The sequence below is a fragment of the Dasypus novemcinctus genome, chromosome 5, assembly GCF_030445035.2.
Source record: "Dasypus novemcinctus isolate mDasNov1 chromosome 5, mDasNov1.1.hap2, whole genome shotgun sequence".
Classification (NCBI taxonomy): Eukaryota; Metazoa; Chordata; class Mammalia; order Cingulata; family Dasypodidae; genus Dasypus; species Dasypus novemcinctus.
In genome coordinates this window covers 108395887-108416219 of record NC_080677.1, presented here as the reverse complement: position 1 = coordinate 108416219, position 20333 = coordinate 108395887, and the positions used below count along the sequence as shown (strand labels likewise).

At 38.7% G+C, this 20333-nt stretch overlaps 1 protein-coding gene across 4 annotated transcripts in view; it reads left to right on the top strand.

The window, feature by feature from the left end:
- UBE2H (ubiquitin conjugating enzyme E2 H) overlaps positions 1–20333 on the top strand; it is a 114106-nt gene that overhangs the window by 80880 nt on the left and 12893 nt on the right. For 2 of the 4 annotated variants that reach the window (XM_004463241.4, XM_004463240.4), the window contains 2 exons: positions 5482–5521; positions 6752–6804. The exons of the other annotated variants lie outside the window; for them this stretch is intronic. In XM_004463241.4, coding sequence (XP_004463298.1) covers positions 5482–5521; positions 6752–6804 — 93 coding nt within the window. The remainder of the gene's footprint in view (positions 1–5481; positions 5522–6751; positions 6805–20333) is intronic. 4 annotated transcript variants of the gene reach the window in all.

Here is a 20333-nt window from a genome sequence, read left to right as displayed (position 1 = left end):
TTGAACTACCAGTGTCTCAGATGGTGTTTTATGCTTAGCAGGGGCACTGGGGCCTGGGCTTCACCCCATTTATTACTGAAGGATATGTTTCCTAAGTTCTTTTTTTTAACCTCTGTTAGCTACTCTTAGACACAAGTCAAAATCTAGATTTGCTTGAGAACCATGTAGAAACTATATATTGATTCCAAATGTAATCTTCAGGCCTTGTGCAATGAGGGGGCAGTTTTGATAAACATTTAAAGCTCTTTTCACCATAGGTATTTTCTTTTTTTTTTTTTTTTTTAAATATTTATTTATTTATTTAATTTCCCCCCCTCCCCTGGTTGTCTGTTCTTGGTGTCTATTTGCTGCGTCTTGTTTCTTTGTCCGCTTCTGTTGTCGTCAGCGGCACGGGAAGTGTGGGCGGCGCCATTCCTGGGCAGGCTGCTCTTTCTTTTCACGCTGGGCGGCTCTCCTCATGGGCGCACTCCTTGTGCGTGGGGCTCCCCTACGCGGGGGACACCCTTGCGTGGCACGGCACTCCTTGCGCGAATCAGCACTGCGCATGGCCAGCTCCACACGGGTCAAGGAGGCCCGGGGTTTGAACCACGGACCTCCCATATGGTAGACGGACGCCCTAACCACTGGGCCAAAGTCCGTTTCCCACCATAGGTATTTTCTTGACGTACATCTTTAAAGTGTCCTGTGACATCAAATTGTTGAAGCTTAATTCTACTGTAGGAGAGAGATCCCATTCCATTTTGCTCAAAATCTGCCATTCCCTGCCATTCTTTAACCAGCCCTGGGGTGCTATGGCCTGATAGAGCTGTTCCCTATGTACCTCGCCTTTTTTAGGAGACAACTCTCTCTAAAAAAAAGTTAAATGTTGAAGGAGGGTAGGGGGTTGTAGCTCATGCAGTTGAGTGCCTGCCTCCCACATGGGAGGTCCTGGGTTCAGTTCCTGGTGCCTCCTAAAGAAGACAAGTTGATGCAATGAGCAGGGAGCAGATTTGGCTCTAGTGGTTGGGCACCCACCTCTCTCATGGAAGGTCCCAGGTTTGGTTCCCAGTGGCTCCTAAGGAAGACAAATGGATGCAACTACCAGACAGATGAGAGAGCCATCTCAAGGTGGAGGAAAAAGATAAGGAGAAAAAAAAGTTGCAGGATGCATATATATGCTAGTACTATATCTCAGTGGCTTCCTGTCTCACTGAGAATAAAAGCCAGTGTCCTTAAAGGGACCCAGAGGGAGCAGATTTGACCCAACAGATAGGGCGTCCACCTACCACATGGGAGGTCCAAGGTTCAAACCCAGGGCCTCCTGACCAGTGTGATAAGCTGGGCCATGTACAGTGCTGATGTGCACGGGGAGTGCTGTGCAATGCAGGGGTATCCCCTGCGTAGGGGAGCCCCATGTACAAGGAGTGCACCCAGCAAGGAGAGCTGCCCAATGTGAAAAAGTGCAGCCTGCCCAGGAATGGCACCACACACACGGAGAGCTGATGCAGAAAGATGACACAACAAAAAGAGACACGGATTCTGGGTGCCGCTGACAAGAATACAGGCAGACACAGATGAACATGCAGCGAATGGACACAGCAGACAACTGGGGGGGGGGCGGGAGTGAGGGGAGAGAAATAATCTTTTTAAGAAGGGAGGGGGACCCAGAAATGCTATTTACTCTCCACCTCATTTTCTAGTCTTCTGTCCCTTATTCACTCCACTTCAGTTTTATAGTCTCTTTCCTGTTCTTCAGACACATCAAGCAAGCTGCTGGTGCACTTTGCACTTGTGCATTCAGGCACCATAGACATTCTTCCCCTACATACCCTAGACGCCTCACTCCCTCACCTCCTTCACATCTTCAAGTCATCTTCTTGGTAAGGCCCTTCCTGACTATCTTGTTTAAATTTGTACCAACTGAGCATTCTCTATTCCACTTCTTTTTGTTGTCTTTTTCTTCATAATGCTTGCCACCTTCTAGCAGCTCATTTATTTTGTTTTCTAAAGAGCTCTCCAATGATTCTCATCTGTAGTCTCTTCCTTCTCTGAATTCTTATCCTCAGTACCCCCTTTGGAAACTTTGCTGTAGATGTTGCTTGCTTCATTAGGTGTTAGTTTGGGGAATTCTAGCAGAGGTGGGATTTTAAGCATCAAGAAGAACAAAATAAATTCCTGTAGCTTCAAGCAAAATGCTTCTCACAAATGGATCCAGTCTCTTGAATTAAACCACATAGTGGCTAAACATTAATGTGTTTTGCTAATTGAAAATTTTCTTGACAGTTGTGATTCTGTATTTTATACGTAACGGTTCTTGAAGAGCACGTTCTTTATAACCTGAGAATTTTCTAATTTTTCTGTAATGAGTTTATATTATTTCAATAAGAGTGTTTAAAAGATCCCAAGATCAATTTTTTTATATCCCCCCCCCCCACTGCCGTGGCTTTTGCATGCTGTCTGCTCTCTGTCCATTCGCTGTGTATTCTTCTGTGTTGCGTTTATTTTGTTTCCCCTCCCCCCTTATGGCTTATGGCTTGCTTGCTGTCTGTTCTCTGTGTCCATTTGCTGCACGCTCTTCTGTGTTTTTAATTTTTTAATTTTTTAATTTTTTGCTAGTTTCCCTTTTTTGTTGTGCTGTCTTGCTGTGTCGGCTCTCCATGGCCTCTGCAGGCTGGGCAGCACTCCGTAGCTCTTGCAGGCAGAGTCTGCGGGCCAGGTGGTGCTCAGCAGCTCAGCAGGTGAGCCTGCCTTCACAAGGAGGCCCCGGGAAGTGAACCCAGGGCCTCCCATATGGTAGATGGGACCTCAGCTGATTGAACTACAGCTGCTTCACCCAAAATCAATTTTAATGATTCTTTTCCTTAAAAAGGTTCAGCACTAATCTATATATAATTAGGTCTACTTTAGAATGTTTGATACTGTTTATAATTTTTTTATTTTTTCAACTAAAATTACACATTGTAGGACTTTTTCAAAAGTCAAAGGGTAGAAATAAAAATAGTGGGGGAATCTCCCAAGAAATGACTATCATTAACACTTATTTGTTTTCTCCTAACCTTTCTTCATTGCTAGTTCTAAGGGGGTAGGGGTGGGAGGTGTTGTGATTTGAAAAGTACAATGGAGAAAAAATTCACACCACTGAAAACTAAACACACTCAACTTTCGTACATATTTGCTTCTAGTTTCTTGTGTATGTACTTAAAGACAAAATCAAAAACTGAGCAACAGTGTCAGGCACATTGTCTTGTCTTGAAAAGACTGTAGTGTTTCAGATAAAGTCATCTTTAACCACCATTTCTCATTCTTGTTCACTATTCCCATCCTAACCTTGCCCTGAAATAATTGCTTTTGTAAGCTTGTATATGTTGGTCCAGAACAATTATCTAAATGTGTTACCATAGAGAATATGTAGTGTTGCTTTGTTTTAATTTATCTAAGTGGTATCATGCTGTAAATATATCATTCTGTAATTTTTCTTTTTTTAAGATTTATTTATTTCTCCCCTTCCCCCCATTGTCTTCTCTCTGTGTCCATTCACTGTGTGTTCTTCTGTGTCTGCTTGCGTTTATCAGGCGGCACTGGGAATCTGTGTCTTTTTTGTTGCGTCATCTTGCTGCGTCAGCTCTCTGTGTGTGTGGTGTCACTCCTGGGTGGGCTGTGCTTTTTTCCATGTGGGGCGGCATGACGTGTGGGCCAGCTCACCACATGGGTCAGGAGGCCCAGGGTATTGAACCCTGGACCCTCCATATGGTAGATGGATGCTCTTATCAGTTGAGCCAGGTCTGCTTCCCTGGAATGTATTTTTTTTAACTCAGCTGTAGATCTGTTTATCCAATCCCCTGTTGATAAGGTTAACTTTGGTTCTTGGCTTTCATAAACAATGCTGTAATAAAAATCCTCATGAGTCTCATTGTGCATTGTTATGTATTAGCATTTTCCTAAGGTTACATAAAATTTTTTTACCCTGTATTTTCTCCTCTTAACATTAAAACATGAACATTTCCATTAATTTATTGCAGTCTCTTCATACACCACATACCTCTTAAATCTCAACTTTGAAACATTGTGTTAAATTCCTTAAGGAAAACTTAAAACCAAATAGTAATTGGGCACAAGACTTTGTTTTCGCATCAGGGTATTTTAAACATTTATGGACTCTCTTGATACAGTGAAACATTAAACTAGTTATAAACACAAAGGATGTAAAAACTTAGAAGCTTGTTTAGAGCAAGCAAGGACTGGAATATAAGGTTTTCATATCATTATTCCTGTTTTCTAATTTGAGGGACATTTTTTAGATATTTGAAAATGACCTCTGACAATTCATCCTTGAAGATCCTCCTCCGATGCCACTTCCTCTGTATCTTTCTTGACACTTCCTCTTCCCATATGTACACTCCCCTGACTCGCTCAACACTTTGTACACATTATTTCATCATGTCTCTTGTCCCACTGCTGTAGTGACCTCCTCAAGAATAGTGGGTTATTTGCTTATTTTTGTACACTGAGCAAGCACAATGCCTGACATGTAGTTGTTGCCCAAATGTTTTGCTTGAATGAAAGAAAGAACATAGGGGTTGGGAGTGAGGGGAGGTGGGATGGAACATGATGGTGATAATCATCTTAATAAGGAACTCCAATTCGTTGAAAGTTTAAAATGGAATAAGGAAGTCCTAAAAGGAAGGCATAAGGATGACAAAATGAGAGCTTTAATGGTGGATATCTGTCTGCCTTGGAGTACTATCATTGCATATATATGAATTGGTTAAACACTGCTTTATGTTAGAAAATAATATCTTTGAAATTTAAATGTCAGTATTCGATAAAGTCATGGCTTTTTCTCAGAATAAATAAATTTTAAATATCCTTGACTTCCAGTTTCTTGTCTCTGTACGTACTTAAAACAACAGCAACAACAACAGAAAAACTCATTGCCTCATTTCTCGGTTGCCCCAATTTTAATCAGCACTGGGTTTCCTGGAATGAGTAGGAAATACTTTGGTCCGTGTTCTTATGAAATCCTTTGTGGTTTGGAAGTGGTACTCAGAGTTTCAACAGCTTCATTCATGTTCCGCACATGGTATATCAGAATGATACCAGTAACTGAGTACCAGAAGTTGTTCAAATGCAGAACCTCCAAATTTAGAGATTGAACAATAAAACTTTGGAGGAGGAGTCAGAGTGAGGTTTCTTAAGTTTTATCATGACGAGTTATAAACCATTTAGTATTATAAATTCTCTTTTGGCTACCTATTAATGACCATTTTGTATATGAGACTGCCTTGTTCGCAAAGGTTGCTTGTTTGGTTTACAAAACTCTGGTGTATTTTAAGTAGCTGGAGCCATCAGGAGAACATAGTCTTATCAGTAACAAAAATTTAGGGTTGAAATGAACGATTTATTATCACCTTTTTCCAGTACTGAAATTGTTTGCAGGGGCTGACATTAAAAATAATTGTTCTTTGGGTACATTTTATTGCTAATTAACATTTCTTTTTACAGGATTCATGAATAAAATTTTCCATCCCAACATTGATGAAGCGTAAGTAACTATTTTAAAATGTTTAACTCAGCAGCAACTGCTCTCGATTAATCTCGCCCTTATTTAAAGAAGAAAAAAAAAACCTCAAAGTTATCTTTTTGGATTTTATCAGGAAGTAGGACTGTGTGAATGGTTACTTAAACTATAGAATCCTAGGAATATAATACTCTAAACCAGTTAGTTTGAATTCTGTTGCACTGCTTAGTTTTTTCCATTGCCATAACTGAGTCCTTCATTTGCCTGGACTGCCAGCTAACTTTTGTAATGTTCCACATCTCTGTTCTCTGTGCATAAACACAGTTCATAAATCTGTTTTCAGTCTACACATTTAATATTCTCAACACTTAGTATATCTCAGTTCTTGGGAATAAGGCAGATATGAATGACTCATTTCATTTCAGTTAATGAGCTTAATTATCCCTTTCTTTCCTTCCAATATTTTATTAATGATATTTGAAAGTGTGCATCATTGCATCCTATTTTGTACTTCCAGTGCTGTTGAGAATACATGTTTATATGGACAGCAGTTTTTCCTTATCATGACATTAAGTACACACACATGTACATGGGAGGTTTTCTCAACCCTGTGTGTATAGGTAGTATCTGTAAATCATGACTTTGTCCTCTCAAATGCCAATGTATGTTTGGTAATAAAAAGGATGTTCTTTTATATCACCACACTACAGTAGTCATATTCAGGGGTTTAATATTAATGCAATACTTTTTAGCCTTTTTTTTCCTTTTAGTCTGGAACAGCTCCTCACCTTTTTTTTAAATTGAAATTTTTGAAGAATAGAGAGCACTTATTTTATGGAATGTCTCTAAATTTAGGTTTGTCTGATATTTCCTTATAATTAAAGTCAGGATATACATTGGTGGCCAAAACCCACTAAAGTGAGATTGCATCCTTCTTAAGGGGTTGTGCCCTGTAGCACATGAGGTCTGTCTGCCCCTTGTTTGCCAATGTTAATTTCATCTCCTTGTTATGGTGTTGTCTGGTTTCTCTATTGCATAGTTGCTATTTTTCCCTTTTGATCTTTTAGGAGACACTTAAGACCTTGTAAATATTCTGTCCCTCATTGTACTTTTCCCCAATTGGGATTCTTTTTTAAAAATCTATAAGAAGGATGATTTAATACTTTTCCTTGATAAATAAAATTAGTTGCCAGATACATGCAACTAACTTCATAATTTGTTTAAAAAAAATACCATTCTTTCCATCTGTTTCAGGTCAGGAACTGTGTGTCTAGATGTAATTAATCAAACTTGGACAGCTCTCTATGGTGAGTTTGGCCCATGGAATATTTTTTGGAGTTATTGAGACACTGCCTAAAAAAGTTTGGCTTTTCTTCTCTGGTTTAAGACGTTTTGTTGAGAATGGGAAGGGATTTTGAGAGCCTGAATGGGAAAGTTTGCTCAGTGAAGAAAATATTTTCCCTTAGTACAAATTTTGGTATATCAGTGGAAGTTAAATAATCTTGCAAGAGTCTCAACTTAAGATATAGTAATATATGTATGTACACACAAATATATATGCAAATATTTTATATCTTTGTATATTACAAAGCATATACATGTTTATATATAATGCCTTTCAGTTTTGGAGAAACTCTAGGAATGTCCCTCTGAAATGAGATGAATGATGTATTGAGGTTTGAGGGATCATCTGTTTCGAAAGCCAAAACCTCTTCATGAAGCTAAGAGTAATTTAGCTTATCTTCAGTGCCAAAATTGACATCTCGTCTCTTATGTGATGAGATGTGAATCTGCAAACAAATTGCCCGAACTCTGCAAAATACTCTGCTAAATGCTACAGAGAGGTCCAAGAAATGTCAGGCCAAGGCCACTTCTCTCTGAGGTTGTAACCTTTTTGGGGTTGGGAGCTAAAAATATTTTTAAATTTAAAGTTATTTAAGGATATAACAAATAAACCTGTTTATTCCTCTGGAAATCCTCGGTCTTCACAGCTTCTCCCTGCTCTCATGCTACCACCCCTGTGAATTTCCACTCGGTCCCTAGCTGGAAGTAATCTCTGGACATTCTTACATTTTACAGCATTTTTTTGTGGCCCACTTTTACATTCTACCTTGTATTTAGTTGTTTATGCCTATATTTATTTGTGCTACTCAATTATCTCCTGCCTTAAGGGCATATTGGTACTTCTCACCAATATGGGTTTAAAGAATGATAATACAGGGAAGCAGGTGTAGCTCTGTTGTTGAGCACCTACTTCCCAAGTACGAGGTCCCAGGTTCAATCTCCAGTGCCTCATTTGAAAAAAAAAAAAAAAGAGTAATACAGATAACAATTGTGAGAAGTACAAGGAAAGGAGGGAAACATCACTTTAGGTTGGTACTACTAGGGATGGCTTCCTCTTGTTGAAGAGTTATAAGTCCTCTAAATTTTTTAAGGTAGGTAAGCTGTCTTATTGTCACCTTTGCCAGACATACTTGTGCTGAGATGATAGTGATCAAGAATCACAGAGGAAGACTGGTCACCAGCAGCAGACAGTTAACCTTGATTTTCTTTTTCCCTTCCTGATTTTACCATTCAAGAATTATCTCCTCTTCCTGAAATTATCTACCTCAGTCTTTGTATAGCTTGCACCTTCTTGTCTTACCTCAAACATCACTTCCTCAGAGAAGCCTTCTTTCCTAACCACTCTATCTAGAATAACACCCTTCTCACACAGCACCCTGTTTTGAATACGTTTTTAAAACCAGTATTTGTTTCTTAATCTTACCCTATTAGATTGTAAGCTCCATGAGAGCAGAGATTTTGTCTTGATCTTATCTAGGTAAATATACCCATTACCTAGAACAGAGCCTAGTAAACAGTAAGGATTCAAATATTTGTTGAATTAATGAGTGAATTTATCATGCCCAGTACTGTTTAGCATGAGAGTTTTAGGGAGGCAATAGATTATAAAGAGATGAAGCTATAAGAGAGAATGTATACTCTGATATTAATTAAAAGAATTCTTTTTAAGATTTTTTTTTTGGTAAAAATGTCTGGAAGGCTGCCTGAAATATCTGATGGAATGATGTATTTTCTTAGATTAGTCAAGTTTCAGAAATATACATATCAGAATACTACATGCTGGTTTCAATTACAGTGAAGTAAATTGGACTTCAATTTCACTAATTCTTTTACCATTGACCAGGAAAGCTTTGTGGAAGAGGTTTGCTAATTCTCAAATATTTCATGTCTCACAACAGATTAAAAATAAATAAATATCAGCTTTATTGAGTTACAATCTAATACCATACAATTAACCCATTTAATGTGGAAAATTCAAAAGGTTTTTAGTATAGTCATAGTTAAGTGCAACTCCCACCACGGTCAATTTTAGAACATTTTCTTCACTTGAGAAAGAAACCTTTAGCTACCACCCTCCCTGCCTCACCATTCTCCCCAGCCCTAGGCAATCACTAAATCTACTTTGTCTCTATAGATTTGCCTATTCTGGACATTTCACATAAGTAAAATCATAAAGTATGTGGGCTTTTGTGACTTAGCGTAATGTTTTCAAGGTTCATCCATCATCATTTCATGTATCAGTATTTTTTTCTATTGCGGAATAATATTCTACTGTATAGGTAAACCTCATTTTGTTCATTCATCTGTTAATGGACATTTGACTTGTTTTTCACCTTTCGGCTATTAAGAATAATGCTGCTGTGAACATTCATATACAAGTGTTTGGATGAACATATGTTTTCATTTCCCTTGGAGTTTAATTGCTGGGTCATAAGGTAACTCTGTGTTTAACCATTTGGCGAACTGGCAGATTGTTTTGGAGGTAGCTATACCATTTTACATTCCCACCACAAATGTTTGAGATCTTGAACAGATTTTAAAGCAGAAAGCCAATAAGGATTAAGATATTATCATGTTTGTAAACTGTTAAAGTATGTTCTTGTATTGCCCTCCAAAGTGTTTAATTAATAACAGTTAAATCACATGGGTAAAAATAAACCTTTGAAAACAGATTTCAGTATTACATGTACATGAGCTATCATAAGTATTCTGTAGTACAAGAGCTGGACACTAACATTACAGGTGCATATAGGAAACTACAAAGACAAGTTTTCAGGGTAGAGTTAAAAGAAAGTGTACTGAGTATGGGAGAATGGTTTTTGATGTTTTACTCAAATCCCAAATTGTTTCTCAAGAAAATTCAATATTTCTTTCATGGAAGATTTTAGGAGCAGGTAAATACTATATATGTGTACTGTTAGGAAGGGTTGATTCAGCTGACCTTGAAGTTTCTGTTAGACTTATCTGATCTTTGGGTCTAAGTTGACTTTTTATTGCAAGTTGCTAAAAACCTCTGACATTGAAGGTTAGTTTATTATTAGTGAATTCTGAATCACTCAATTTCCTGCAGTGATTCTTGAGACTCTTAGTTCATAGGACAAAAAGTCTAATTTAGTACTAAATTACTAATATGAGAAAGTTGGTATGTTAATGTAAATATTCAGCTGAAAAGCAAAATGCTTAGCTTGGGGATCAAAACTTGTTCCAATATTTCTACTGTATAATATGGTAAAGAGCATACTTTGCTCACTGCATGTACTGTGCAGTGGGTAGACCTATTTGTAAGATAACCATCCCCAGTTTAAATCTCAGATTTATACTCATCCTAACCTGAAAGTAAACAATGTTCATATTAGTAGCAAATTTAGTCCTCTATTCTCCCCACCCCCCACAAAAATTTTAGTAATTGGTAGGCTTGTATTTTAATCACCCAGTTTTTTTTTTTTGTTTTTTTTTTTTTTTTAATGGTACCAGGGCCAGGGATTGAACCCAGGACCTTGCACGCAAGAAGCTGGCACTCAGTCATTGAGCCACATCAGCTCTCCTGAGTTGGCTTTCTTGTTTGGCTGCTTGTTGTTTGTCTGTTTTGTTTTTTGGAGGCACTGGGGACCAAAACAGGGACCTCCCATATAGGAAGCAGGCGCTTAACTGCTTGAGCCACTTCCCCCACTCAGTAATTTTAAATTATACATTGTATAACCTTGCAAGAAAGCTAATTATAGTGGGTATTATGGTTAATTTTGTAGAGATGCTTGTGATCAGTATGAAGTTATCAAGTATAAATTGAGTACGAAGAGTATCTTTTGTTGCTCTTGTGACATTAAAAAGAAAGTATCAGGTACCCTCACAAAATTGATTCATTTTGGCTTCCTGCATGATAGTCTTTTTTTTTTTTTTATCCCTTCCTGCTCTTCCAGAGTAGTGGGGGCTGCATCAGGAATCACAACTTGTATAAACAAAGGGATATGAATTCTAGTTTTAAAAGCAACTATAGAGTGGTGGACTTGGCCCAGTGGTTAGGATGTCCGTCTACCACATGGGAGGTCCGCGGTTCAAACCCTTGGCCTCCTTGACCCGTGAGGAGCTGGCGCATGCGCAGTGCTGATGCGCGCAAGGAGTGCCCTGCCACGCAGGGGTGTCCCCCACGTAGGGGAACCCCACGCGCAAGGAGTGTGCCCCATAAGGAGAGCCGTCCAGTGCGAAAGAAAGTGCAGCCTGCCTAAGAATGGCGCCGCCCACATGGAGAAATGACACAACAAGATGATGCAGCAAAAAGAAACACCAATTCCTGTACTGCTGACAACAACAGAAGCAGACAAAAGACGCAGCAAATAGACACAGAGAACAGACAACTGGGGTTGGGGTGAGGAAGGGGAGAGAAATAAATAAATTTTTAAAAATAAATAAAAGCAACTATAATTTTAAGGACTGGTGTAAGGAGAATTAAGTTCATTAAGCCATGTGTTAAGTGCCCCTCTATTTTCCAGTTTTCCTTTTCATTCCAAATTATACTTTACCCTAGTTGTCTTATCAACCCATATTCCTGAGGCTCAAGTACCTTCACTATAATATAGCTTTAATCTCCCTCATCTACCCTTGTAGGTCATGCACGCTTGACCCTGCAAATGTGTTCATCTCTCCAACTTTCATTTTACTCATTGCTTGACTAACTTGATAAATTACTTTTTCTTTGGATTAAGTTGTGGACAAGTAAGGTTGGAAGATTTAATTTTCTTATAAAATTGGAAAGCTTGTACTTCTCACCCTTAGGCTTGCTAGCCAGTGGGCTGGATACTCTACCTTTTATTTTGCTGGTGAGAAAAATCATCATTTGGGATATCACTTTGCCTGGAGTCATCCAGGGAATCAATAACAGACAAAAAGGAGTTGACAACATAGAAGGAATGCTGCGGTCACTTTGAGATTAGACAAGAGAAACAAATTTTCTTTTACCAGGCATTTAGAAAAATTTCAAAACGTAAGTATTTGTTGATATAATACTATGCCACTGTGGCCTAATGAATTGAAACTCTCCCATGTTGGAAGTAGTCCCCCCTCCCCCTTTCAGTCAGGCGGCCCATGAATCTTCCCACACAATTCAAATTTTGGCTGAAGATAATTGTAACTTAAAATAGTGCTTTATGTTGCATTCATGTGTGCTAACTATGTTTCTAGACATTTTAGTGTAGTTAGACAAGAAATGTCTGTATCTGCATGGATGATTGATTGACCGGGAGCTGTTTGAACAGGTTTTGAGAACTCAGTATTGATCCATCCATGTTGGAATCACAAACATTTTGCCTTTGGAATACCTAGATGCCATCATGAATCCCCTAGACAGGGCAAGTAGAGCAGTTTTTTTCCAGTGTGATACGAGAAATGTCAGCTGAGGTAGATAAGAAATATGCTGACTTTTGGATTTGATGGCTTCAATAGTACTTAGCTCCATGACCCACCTCCTTTATCTTTCTGCTTGGAGATCTTCATATGTAGTGGTGCAAGGTATGTGGCTCAAGAGTTTAATTATAAGCCATACACAGAATAATGAGGTCTTCTTGGGTTGAACTACTTAGTGGAAATTCATTAGCACCACCACATTCACTGGTGGCCAACATTAGAATCATGAAGTGGTCCAAGCTTTGTAGATTTTGGAACATGAGCCAGCCAGGCTGTGGCCCTAGAGAACAGCAATAGCTATATTCTACTTTCTTTGGCCAACAGTTTCTGGGATAGTCTTGATTATGTAGGCATGCATGATTTGTTTTGTTTTCTTTTCTTGTAATCACTGTGTATAGGTAAAGTCTTCCCCATGCATGGCTACTTAGCTGTGTAATTGCAGGAAGTTATATCTTTTTTCTAACATTAAGGGCAAACTTAAATTCTTGTCCAGTAATTAAAACTTAGGGAAGCGGATGTGGCTCAAGTGATTGGGCTCCCGTCTACCATATGGGAGGCCCTGGGTTCGATTCCCAGGGCCTCCTGGTGAAGGCAAAAGCTGGCCCGCACTGCAGAGAGTTGGCACAGCAAGATGATGCAACAAAAGGAGACGTAGAGAAGAGACAGTGAGGAGACGCAGTAGACAAAGGAGATGAGGTGGCTTAAGCAATTGAGTGCCTCTCCCACACTGGAGGTCCTAGGATCGGTTCCCAGTGCCTCCTAAAAGAAAGAGGAGAAGAAAAGACAAGCGGGCACAGAAAGAACACACAACAAATGGACACAGAGAGCAGACAGCGAGCACAAAACAGCAACAAGGGGGGTGTAAAATTTAAGTTTTAGTATAAGCTGTAGGAATACCAAATGAGTTAATTACATATTAACTGCCCTCATTTCTGGAAGGTTAATATCAAATCCTTTTGCTATGTTTTAGCTTGCAATCTCTTAAGGTAAGCAGGGTCAAATCAGATTTGAACTAGGATGAATGACCTCTTAAAAACATGTAAGTAAGATGGGGGATATTTCAAGATTGACATGGCAATAAGGTTAATGTTTTTGATGCCCAAGAGCCTGTTTCTTCTTTTGGATCTATGTAAAATAGCATTCAATCTTTTCTTCAGATCATTATGGTTTAAGGCATTGCAGGGAAGGGGCTGCAATTAGGCAAAAGATGGGAAATTATTTTCTACATGGGTGGCATACTTTAAAACATTCCATGTTATATTACTACATACCTGAGGTTGGTGACCTGGTGATCTGGCACTTGGCAGAATGTATTTGGTATGCCTCCAGGTTTCAGTACCCTACATTTTGATATTGCCTTTTCCCACATGTAGGAGAAATAACTACTTTTTAGCATGGAATACTTAAAAACTATAATACTACCACTTAAGCACAATTAAGTATAAATGTCATGTACATTATAAAAATTTGTCAAGTATTTGACTACTAATTCTTATTCCTACTCTGTTGTATTTTAGAGAGAAAGGTGTTTTGTTTTCTTCCCACCTCTTTCCTACATAACCCTCTTCATTGAGACTTCATTTTATTTTTAAAAGATCCCCATGGACTCATTCACATGAGAACATATATATCAGTCAGATGAGTTCACATCCTTTTGTATATTTTATCCACACTTAAGACCCTCTCAGTTAAGTAATTGTATACATTTGGAATTTATCATTTAGCACATTGGTGGTGGGTTACATTATTACAGGAGCAGCATGTTCTGCTAAATTACAGCATGGCGAGCTGTGTGGCTAGCTGGTTCTACGCCATGGTGCTGCTGAAAGTCTTTGTGTGGTGGTCTGTCTCAGCTTGTCACATGTACGCCCTCAAAGCAGCTTTAGAGATAAGTTTTTCCTCTTTGAAATTGGGTTCAAATCCATTTTTAGAGAATTTTTTTGGTTTTTGCTTGTTTTTATCTCAAGGCCACATCTCCTTTCAAGTCTGCCTGCCTGTCTGAGGGTATTCTACTCAATTGGCTTTATTGAAGTTTTCCTCAGTGGGTTATCTGTCTTTTAAGGCCTTCTGCTTGCCACATCTTTTTCATATACAACAACTGCTTGATGGTATGCAATGCTGATTCTTCAGCTGATGAGGTATATAGGTTTTTTACTACTCTTTGTTTTCTGTATAGAATTTTTTTTTTTAAGTTTGTTTATTTCTCCCCCCTCCCTCCCTTGTCTGCTCTCTCTGTCCATTTGCTGTGTGTTCTTCTGTGTCTGCTTGTGTTCTCATTAGGCAACTCCAGGAACTGATCCTGGGACCTTCTGAAGTGGGAGAGAGGTGATCATTCTCTTGTACCACCTCAGCTCCCTGGTCTGCTGCGTCTCTTATTGTCTCTACTCTGTATCTCTCTTTGTTGTGTCATCTTGCTGTGCTGGCTCTCCGCGTGGGCTAGCACTCCTGTGTGGGCCAGCTCTCCACACAGGCCAGTGTACCTTCACCAGAAGGCCCTGGGTATCAAACCCTGGACCTCCTATATGGTAGACGGGAGCCCAATTGCTGGAGCCACATCCACTTTCATGTTTTTATTTTTAATAGACTGTAAGCAAGAGAAAATTAAAGAAGTAAAAAAACTCAAATTCATTAATATTGTAACTTCTTAGAAGCTGGTAAAAGGATGGAAATGGAAAGATTTTATTAATTAACCCCAAATTATTAAACAAACAGAGGAAATCTGGAAATTTTAATTTTTCTGTCTTAATTAAAAGTTGACTACTTTCCCCCCTACATATAGTAGATAAATAAAACCTTTTTAATGAATAAAGTGAAATTAATGGTTAGCCTTATTTTGAGAACATATTATAAATTCATGACTTAGCAATTCCTGATCAATTTATTACAATTCCTTATATTAACACAGGGCAAAAGTTGACCTTTTGAAAGGTCAGCTACTGATTTTCTTTAGTAGTCAAGGATATGCATAGCATAGTTAAAATTCCCAGGCAATCCAAACTTACTTAGCCATTAATGTCAGTTAGCATGGTCAAAAGCTCAGGAAAAGAAAGATCTGTTGAAGTCCCAGAGTGACAACATCAATTCTAGTCCACTAGAGTTAACTTAATAAATTTTTTTGGTCCATCTTTTCACCCCTCCAATTGTCAGCAGGACTTTTTTTCCCTATCTTTTTAGCCCTATTGGATGACAGAACAGGTAAGGACCTTAGAGAGTAGTGGCTAGAGTAGTCTGCAGCCAGTGATTCTCTACTAGCAGAGGAAGGACATATTGATGGGGGCGATGAAATAATAAAGTTGTTCAGATAGAATGCTTCTAGTATGAAGACTTTTGAACCAGACCATGAAGAACTTGCTCTTGATGGGAAATAAACCTGAGTGATTTTTAAAGGAAACTTTCTCTGATTATAGAGGCAAGAGTTTGGAACCTGGAAAGCCAGCTAGGAGATGGCTGCCCTGATTCAGGACTGGGATATGTTGGGGCTTGGCATAGCTCTGTGACAAGGGAAAAGAGGAGGAACTAGAGGCATATCATTAGGGCAAACAATAAATCTGAGAAACTTGAGTCCATGGAATAAAGGAGAAAAGCCAAACCAACTTCCTTCCAGAGGTTTGAAGTCTAGGAATAAGTATGTTGGAGTCAACCTCTAGGTATTAGAAGAGTAGGTTTTACAGGAAATAATTTTATTTTGATAACACCGAAAATATAAATGATCAGTTATAAACATTTGGCAGTTATCAGGTTAGACGTTCTTTAAAAGTTATATAACATGATGAGCTAACAAGTGTATGAAGCTAATTCTTAAAATCCAAATATCACAGAATTGACACTGCTGTACAAGTGGCTGATGTCTCTACAAACACTTTTTTGTTTGTCTTTTAAAAGAAGGAACCCAGGGTGTTGGGCATCTGGGGGGCAGGGCGTAGAAATAGAAAAGGGGCTGGGATGGTTGGCTTTTGAGAAGTAAGGAATGGCTTTAATGGTTCTCAACACTCAACTGTCACTGTATTGTATCATGATGGTGTTTAGTTAAATCTGAAAAATAAATGATGATTATACTAGTAAAAGTCCCCCAGGTGACTGCTGTTTGCTAATTGTGGTTCCTGATGGGACTGACAATTTAAAGCTTCGGATTTTTAATCTGAAAATGGCAGAATGCTGTATATAAAAACTTTCCATTTTAATTTTCAAGGGAAATAGGAAAAGAGGAAATAACTTCTGGTCACTGGTTCATAAAAAGCCAAGAAAAAAAAATTTGAGATCTGTGATTCATCCCCCTCCGGTGTTTCATCCTTTAAGCCATTTTCAGGACCATCTTACTCTGAGTCACCTAGAATGAAGTGGCTTTACTTTAGGAATGAGGTATATTCCTTAAGGGATATGAGTAGTTGAAATTTCAGCTCTTTGAAGGTATAATATTTGTATTAATATTTTAGTCTAGTCCTTTGATACAATTTGAAGCATATTTTATAGTCATTTTTAGTAATATGTTACTCCTCCTTGTAAGGAACAGCAGTGTTATACTTCTCTTTTTTGCAGATGAAGAAACTGAGATGCAGAGAGGAAGAGACCTAAGGTCAAAGAGCTCAGTGGAAGGCCTGAGATTAGATTTATGGTCTTTATGAAGTTTTTCATTTGTTGTTCACCACCAAGGAGCCAGCTTCCCCTTGCTGGAGACAGTGCAGCCTAATGGAATTTGCCTTGCCCAGATGGCCACATTGTGTTAGGTGATATCCATGATCACATAGTCTATTCTAAAGCAGCCCTTTAATGTGCCCCTGTAAGGCTGATGTACTTTTTCTTGCCTGCAGTTTGGTATACCTTAACTTGGAGGAAATGATGGTGACAGCAGTGTGCAGAAAAGAAAGATGTGAGAGTCAGGGGGGACTCTGGATTTGTAGCAAAGTGTGGAAGGTACTCAACTAGAAAAACTTCAGCAGCATAGCTGCTAAGACCTGAACATTCTCTTTAGCCAGAGTACATGCAAATGGTCTCTTTCCCAGTCGGTCTTTTAGGATAAGAAGTGTATATGGCAGATAGTATTTCTTGGCTGTGCATTATACAAACACACACACGCACACACACAGATGCCAGCCAATCCTAATTCAGAGTCCTTGGGGTAGGTGTGAGCCCTCAGCATGCATATTTTGGAAAAACCCCATAGGTAATTCTTAATTAAGTATGACTGTAAATCTTTATGTGCCAAAACTGAGGAATGAGGATTGTAATATCATAAACATTAATAACTCTAAGATCAGAAATGGGACGCCTGAAGAATCAACCCTAATGGACCATATTTTAGAAACTGCTGATCAAGTCTAAAGCAAAAACAGATTTTTGATGTCTGTACATCATATTTCATACTTCTCAGAGATCTTGGGACTTCCTTAAAACCTTAAGAAAGCTAGAATTAGAACCAGCTGACTCTACTCTCTACATTGTTTCTCTGGTGTATGGCTCTCTCCTTTTCCAAAAGTTGAAGGTTAATGGTTTTTGTTTTTTAAGATTTATTTTATTTATTTCTCCCCACCCCCTCATTGTTTGCACTTGCTCTGTTTGTTCATTGGAAGGGAGGTGCCTAATCGCTTGAGCCACCTCCATTCCTTGCTTTGTTTGTATCTCTCATTATGTTTTCCTCCTTGTGGCTCTTGTTGCATCAGCTCACTATGCCAGCCCATTGTGTCAACTCTCTGTCTTGCTTGTCTTCTTTAGGATGCATGGGACCTCCCCTGTGTTAGGCAGGCACTCAGTCACTTGGGCCTCATTCACTTCCAAAGGTTAATGGTTTTAAAAATAAAAATCTTTGAACTAATATGTTTTTACTATTAATAATCAATTTTAGGGGGGAAAATAGTTCATTATGATGGATTTCCCAAAGATGAGCTTCTTTATTTCATTCTTGTCTTATATAGTTTAGTCTTTTCTGTCAACATATTTTGTCTTAAAGGAAGATTTTTTTTTCCTCATCTGCACATTTGAGAGAGATTGCTTTTGGGCAGACTCTTTCAGTAATAACCACTCTGCTAGCCACTTTCAGGGAGGCTTTACAGCTTTAAAATATCCATAGCCATAATATGCTGGCCTTCCAAAGCTGTTTGCACTGGAAACTGGGCTACTTACTTTTCTTTTTCTGCTTTATAGTTCTGTTTTATACAGCACATCCTTAATGTATCTCAAGAGTATGTTAATGCCAGGAAGAAAAAAACAATAATTGAGGGTTCTTTTATTTATTTGTAACAGATACCTAGGCAGATGCCCTTATCAGTAGCTTGAGAAACTTAAAAGTGGGGGAGGGCTTAAAATTTCTTCCTGGAACACATGAAACACTTAGTTGTGAAATAGGCCATCTTTGTGATATTTCTCTAGTCCTGAAGCACTTCTGAATATTATAATAAATAAGTAATAAAACCTTTATTTTGAGGTTTTTGTTATTGTTTGAAAAGAGCATTTAGCTTCTAATCCTTATGAGCAGCACCTGTAATGATAATGTGGCATGAGAAGCACCTTCCCCTCCTCCCTCCATGACTCTGTATAGGTATCTGTCAGAGTGTTTAACTTCCTGTGGTTGAGCTACTTGAAAACAAGCACACTGCCTCTGACAAAGCACAATTCTGCCACAGAAACCCCTGAACACTCTCTGCTGAGACCACCCTGTTTGACCTTACACTTGTGAAAAGGAAACTCTGGTGGTGGGAGAGAGGAACCATGTACCTTCTCTGAATCTATGGTTTTGGCTGTCCTACCAATGAAGGTGTGAGATTTCCATGCAGAGATGTGGAGAACATGTGCCATCACAAAGGCTGAGTCAGTGTTCATTGTATCTTTTAACACAGGCAACATAGTGGTAAAGTGCAAGTTTGAAACCCAGTTTCTAGTCCTAGGACAAGTTACTTAACCTCTGTGTCTCAATTTCCTCATGTAAAATGAAAATAATAGTACCTATCTCACTCTGCGTAGTGTATGTGTATGTGGAGTGCTTAAGAGTCTGTGGTTTTCAGTAAGTCTTAACTGTTCCTGCTGCCATTGCTGTTACTATTATTACTGTTAATGTATTTAGTATTAACCCTTCCTTGCTCTGGGAGTATGTTCATTTTGTCAAATATCCATGCCTCTTTTTTGTTCTTAATTTGCTTCTGTGGTATTTTCTTACCACTTAAGTGCTATTCTTTTTTTTTTTTTTTAATCTTTTAAAGATACATAGATCGCACAAAATGTTACATTAAAAAATATAAGCCCTTATACCCATTCCCCACAACCCTCACTCCTCCCACATCGACAACTTCTTTCATTAGTGTGGTACATTCATTGGATTTGATGAGTACATTTTGAAGCACTGCGTTTATGTTGTAGTTTACACTCTCTCCCAGTCCATTCAGTGGGTTATGGCAGGATATATAATGTTCTACATCTGTCCCTGCAATATCATTGAGGACAACTCCAAGTCCCAAAAATGCCCCAGTATCATACCTCTTTTTTCCCTCTCCCTGCCTTCCTCAAACTCCCATGCCCACTATCTCCACATCAATGATAAAATTTCTTCCATTACTAGAGTTACAATAATTCTACAGAATACCAGTAAGTCCACTCTAATCCATATTTTTTTCTTCCATCCTGAGGACCCTGAGATAGCAATGTCCACTCAGCCTCTAAATTGAGAAGGAGCTTAGATCCCCAGTGGTATTCCTAAGTGGCATTTTCTACCACTGCCTTAATGAATCTACCACCCCCCACCAAAGATTAAAAGAGAGGAAAAAATTTTTTCAGATGCTTTTTGTTAAACCTTTCATACATATAAAAAAGTAGACAAAATATATTTACAGGATAACATTATTTTTAAAAGTAAAATGTCATTTAAAGTCTGAAAAGTGGAGAGTTAGCCTCTTGCCTTGGCACAACTTTTTTTTTTAACGATTTATTTATTTATTTATTCCCCCACTTGTGCCTTGTTCCTTTCTTTGCTGTCTTTGTGTCCATTTGCTGTGCATTTTTTTTCCCTGTATCTGCTTATCTCCCTTTTGTTGCATCATCGTTCTGCGCCGACTCTCCGCCGGCTCTCCGCAGCACGTGACCCAGCTTTGCCTTTACAAGGAGGCCCTGG